At 35.3% G+C, this 5,630-nt stretch overlaps 1 protein-coding gene across 1 annotated transcript in view; it reads left to right on the plus strand.

Moving 5' to 3' along the window:
- The window catches only part of LOC107671756 (3-ketodihydrosphingosine reductase-like), a 14,311-nt gene that overhangs the window by 4,610 nt on the left and 4,071 nt on the right, over positions 1-5,630 (plus strand). The window contains exons 2-8 of the mRNA XM_016464705.1: positions 77-166; positions 768-824; positions 1,020-1,085; positions 1,230-1,325; positions 3,671-3,862; positions 3,951-4,034; positions 4,560-4,643. Of these exons, the coding sequence (XP_016320191.1) occupies positions 77-166; positions 768-824; positions 1,020-1,085; positions 1,230-1,325; positions 3,671-3,862; positions 3,951-4,034; positions 4,560-4,643 (669 nt within the window). The remainder of the gene's footprint in view (positions 1-76; positions 167-767; positions 825-1,019; positions 1,086-1,229; positions 1,326-3,670; positions 3,863-3,950; positions 4,035-4,559; positions 4,644-5,630) is intronic.

Raw genomic sequence — 5,630 nt, forward strand, 5'->3', positions numbered from 1 at the left:
ATATTTAAATCGATCGCGGTTAATCGTTACATCCCTATTTGTAATAAATCTGTTGTGAACGCCTGTCCTTCATCAGGTGACCGGAGGCAGCAGTGGGATTGGGAAGTGGATTGCCATGGAATGCTACAAACATGGTGCCTTCATCACTCTGGTGGCACGAGATGAGGTCAGTCATACGCACGTCACTGGAGATCATCTGTCAGTCACTGTATACACTAGAGTTCAAAAGTTTGAGGTCAAAAATATTTTATGCTCAACAAGGCTACATTTTTTTTTTTTTTTACATAAAAATACAGTAAAAACAGTAATATTGTGAATTAATCATTCGATTTAAAATAATTGTATTAATTACTATTTAAAAGAATTGTAATATATTTTCTAATGAAATTTATTCCTGTGATCAAAGCTGAATTTTCAGCATCATTACTCCAGTCTTCAGTGTCACATGATCCTTCAGAAATCATTCTAATATAAGTTGGTACTCAAGAAACATTTATTATTTGTGCAGCTGTACTGCTTAATATTTTTGTGGAAGATGTGATACTTTTTTTCTGGACTTTTTGATGAAAAGAAAGCATTTATCTTGTTTTGGAACATTATAAATGTCACTTTTGATCAATTTAATGCATCCTTGCTCACTAAAAGTATAAATTTATTTTAGGAAAAAAAGAGTACTGACTCCAATCTTTTGAACGATGGTTTACATAATAATTATTACTGTCACTGGATGTTATTAAATATTTGTTGACGTACTTGTTTCTATACAGCACAAACTGGTTCAAGCCAAGAAAGAAGTGGAGAAATGTGCCATAAATGATAAGCAGGTATGTATTTCTTTGAGAGATATATATATATATATATATATATATATATATATGTATGTATGTGTGTGTGTGTGTGTGTGTGTGTGTGTGTATTTATACATCTTTAAAAGTATGGTATTTTTGTAATGTTGTACTCAAAATCAACTCAAAAGTCTTCGTCATGCCACGTCTAATTATTGTTATGATCACCTCTAGGTGGTGCTTTGCATTTCTGTTGATGTGTCGAAGGACTACACCCAGGTGGAGAGTGTCATAAAACAAGTATGTTTATTCTGTTTACCATTTTATAAGAATCCTATGTCAGCATTTATTCTGGTCAATGTTTTGAAACATTAACTGTTATTAATGTTTTCTTCGGATGGTTTGCGATGAGGTTGCTGACTGTGTGTTGTGTTTGCTACACAGGCTCAAGAGAAGCTGGGTCCTGTGGACATGCTGGTGAATTGTGCCGGGATGTCCATATCTGGGAAGTTTGAGGAAGTGGAAGTGGACCGCTTCAAGGTACGAACAGCATATCATAGACACATATCATGGAGGTGGGCAGTTTTGAATTATGCTAGTAAGCAACCACCTTGCAACACCCTCTGGCCCTCAAGAAGCACTGTCCTGCAGAGTTTACCCCCTAAATGAACCCTAATCAAACCCAATTAAACAAGCGAATCAAGTGTTTTGTCCAAACCTGCTCCATATCCCGTGTATAGTGCACTGTATCGGGTGTCGGCCATTTAGTGTCTGAAATCTGAGTGAACAACTTAATTCCCTGCAATTGTTAGCTTGTTTATACCCACAATGCACTCTGATTTCTGAAGCACTATTTCCAAAAATCCTCCGCTGATAAGACTGACGAGCTGGAAGAGAGAGTGGAAACAAGCAATGCACACATTTTAACATTTATGTCATACTGGTTTGAGTTTTAACATTTTTTTATGAATCAATACTGGATTAAAACACATTAACATATAGAAACAATATTATATAGATTAATTAATTGGAATCGTTGTTTTTTTTAGGCATTAATTCAGCATGTGTTTTACTAACAACCAAGTGTTTTACTAAATCATTTACCAGGTGGCATTATTGTTAACTGACAACACTGCAAGGAAGAAATGATCATTTGGTGGATAGTTTAAAAGTATTTATTAATCACCTGTATGTAACATTAATTTTAATGTGTTCATAACGGTCGCCTTGAGGCGCTATGCATCCATGTCATCTTTTATCTGAGAGCAAAACGCTGCTCGGGGGAGACATTCAAAATAATAAATGCATACAATGATGTACACTAATATTTGTTTATGTTTGTTGGCAGCATTTAATTATTCATTGAATGATTATGAACACAAATTAAGAATTAAAACAAACAAAAAAATTATTGTATTAATAAACCATAGACACAACCACAAAGCTGGCTTAGAGGTATGTATAATTACAAAATAAGTTTGTTGTAATTGTTATTTTTAATAAATACATGCATGATAAAAGTACATAAGTGATGAAGCTGTTTCTGCAATAGCTCCAGCCCCCCGATGCACAATATACACATCAACGTCATAGTTTTGTTCACTCCCTGCTAATATAGTGCACTCAACTGTCATACACTATATAAGAAATAGTGAACAAGTAATTGATAGAATGATTGAGCAATTTTGGACGCAGCCCATTACTAGTTTTTTTTACTAGATTACAAGTTACAGGCTGGTGAGTTTGATCAAGATTGGAGCTAAACTCTGCAGGAAAGTGAGAACCACTGCCCTAGAAATGACTCCAATTACTAGGGCTGGGTTTTGACACAAATTTCACGATGCGATTCGATTCTCATTCACAAGCTTGCGATTCGATTACCGATACGATTCGATATCGATTATTTTGGATATATATCAGGTACAGTACATGCCAAGTTTTCTCAAGGAAAAAAAAAATCTCTCAACTAATGCTGTCAGTTGGTACTACATTGCTATAATATTGAAGGTTAAAATTGACTGATTTGTTCAAATTACACTTAATGAAGTTTTTAAAATAATAAAGTTACAATTACATAATAATATTTCTACTTCAATTCAGTTTTTTTGAAATATAAACAGAATGGTGGCTGTCATAAAAACTTGATGGATTTATTCAAACATAAATTAAGCATTGAATAACAGTAAAAATTATAATGAATATGTTATATGGTGCACATATTAAGCAAAATACCCCTCTCTACAGTTTATATTTATATCTGACTAATAAGTTTATGGTCACCGAATATGTTTTTCTGAGGTAAATGTGACGTTACATGACATTGTTTACAAGCCGTTATATTGACATCATTGCGCGGCTGAAACACTGATTGAGCGATTACGTGAGACAGGATACGGATTATAAAGTTGTACTCTTTCTTTTAACTTACCTTCGGATGTTTAGTCATGTTTATTTTGTGCTGAAACTGGTATTAATGTGGAGGAGATGATCAGTTCACGTGCGCCTCGCGCTGCCGCGTCTGCAGCAATCTGTCACTCCACATTAAACAGCGCCAAAACGACATTTATTGTTTAAATACTGCAATACAATGGACAGAATTTGAAATCTGAGACTTTGTTTCATATTAAAAGTACCAAAGCACAATGCTTATTGCGATATATTGGATGGGAAGCACCCTTCAATGTTCCGTCCATTAACTGAAAACAGGCTAGAATAATCGATTCTTGGGATTTAAGAATCGATATCGTTCCGTAAAAATGAGAATCGATTAATATCGAGATATCGATATTTTTTACCCAGCCCTACTAATTACCCTAACAGTTTCTCTAGCATTATGATGGCGAGACTTCTGTTCCTGTGGTGAATCGTGTGCTCTCTTTTAACAGAAACTGATGGAGGTGAACTATCTGGGCAGCGTGTACCCCACCCGGGCAGTGGTCACCACTATGAAGGAAAGGCGGATGGGCCGCATCATGTTTGTGTCTTCACAGGCAGGTCAGATCGGCCTCTTTGGCTACACGGCCTACTCACCGTCCAAATTCGCCCTGCGTGGTCTGGCTGAGGCCTTGCAGATGGAGGTGTGTGTATGCGTTATGCTCGCTCAGAATCTACCACATGGCAGTCCGTTGAAACTTTGATTTTAATTTAGTCTCTGATCTTTCTTAGATGAAGCCCTATAATATCTATGTAACTGTGGCGTATCCTCCAGACACCGACACTCCAGGTTTTGCAGAAGAGAATAAGACTAAGGTGAGATAATAATGTTTTATTCCTTAATAGAATTAGCCTCTGAATATTAAATACCTGAAATATGGAACATTAATATTAATAGAATATTTAATAGTGAAGGATTTCTAATAATGCAGGTCTGTGCTCTGTTAAATAGTTGGATCTTTCTTTTTGAATTAAAAAAAAAATATGGAGTGCTAATATTGGGTGGCTTTTTGTCCCTGCAAAAAGCAATACTGGGTAAAACATTTTGCTAACACTTAATTCTCAATTTTAGCTTATTAGCGTGCATATTACTAGCATATTGGCTGTTTATTTGTATTATGAAGCACATATTAATGTCTTATTCTTCATGAGCATATTTTAGATCCCTTAATCCTACATCATACCTAAACTTAACAACTACCTTACTAACTATTAATAAGCAGCAAATTTGTAGTTTATTAAGACAAAAGTCATAGTTAATAGCTAATAGTGAGAATTGGTGACCAAAATGTTTTGTCCTGCTTGTGTGTTTTATTCTGGTTTTGACTCTCTCTTTGGCAGCCTCTGGAGACCAGGTTAATTTCAGAAACGTCTGGAGTCTGTCAGCCTGAGCAAGTAGCAAAAGTTGTGGTGAAGGATGCAGTGGTAAGTAGGAATTGGTCAAGATAGTCTGCATGATATACAACTTCTGTTGATTTAATTGAATTATTTAATTTGATATTTTTTTAATTCAGTGTTTGCTATTAAGTAGGGCTGGGTTTTGACACAAATTTCATGATTCGATTCTCATTCACAAGCTTTCGATTCGATTACCAATTTGATTCGATTATTTTGTATATATATCAGGTACAGTACATGCCAAATTTTCTCAAGGAAAAAAAAAATCTCTCAACTAATGCTGTAAAATATACATGAGAGTCAGTTGGTACTACATTACTATAATATTGAAGGTTAAAATTAATGAAGTTTTTTAGAGATGCACCGATCGATCGGCCAGGGTTCGGAATCGGCCGATTTTCCTCATGATCGGCCCGGATCGGTGATCGGTGATCGGTCGGTCAGTCTCACTTCTTTCCGATTTCGAGCCGATCCGTTTTGTTACCAGCGGCACAGGCAATAACATCAGCCGCACATTCTCGCTCTCTTCTCTCCGACGACCTCTTCTCTCTCACACACGTCTCATTCACTCCGGTTAAATGCTTGTATTGCGCATTATTTTAGTCATTCCCGCAGGTTTCGCGCTTACACCAAAAGCGCGCGCATATTTAATTTTTACAATGAAGACTACAGAAATTAAAGTAATCAAATGTAAAATAACACTGGATGTGCTATTTTACATTTGATTAATTTAATTTCTGTAGTATTTCTTAGCTGAATAAAAACTTGCTTAACCTGAAACACTTAGTTTCATAGCTCTCTTTATTCTATTGCATTTATTTGTGCTGTTGTTTGCAATTTTTTTATGTGTTCTTATTTTATTACTGACTTTTTACTTGTTTTTTTTTTTTATGAAAATAAAACTTTGCGTTGAAGAAAAGTAGATTTTTGTTTGTATATGCGGTCAATTATAGTTCTTAGAAAGAAAATCGGAATCGGCAAAAATCGGTATCGGCAGATCACACTAACAAAAAA

The sequence above is a fragment of the Sinocyclocheilus anshuiensis genome, unplaced genomic scaffold (assembly GCF_001515605.1).
Source record: "Sinocyclocheilus anshuiensis isolate Anshui unplaced genomic scaffold, SAMN03320099.WGS_v1.1 scaffold524, whole genome shotgun sequence".
Taxonomy (NCBI): Eukaryota; Metazoa; Chordata; class Actinopteri; order Cypriniformes; family Cyprinidae; genus Sinocyclocheilus; species Sinocyclocheilus anshuiensis.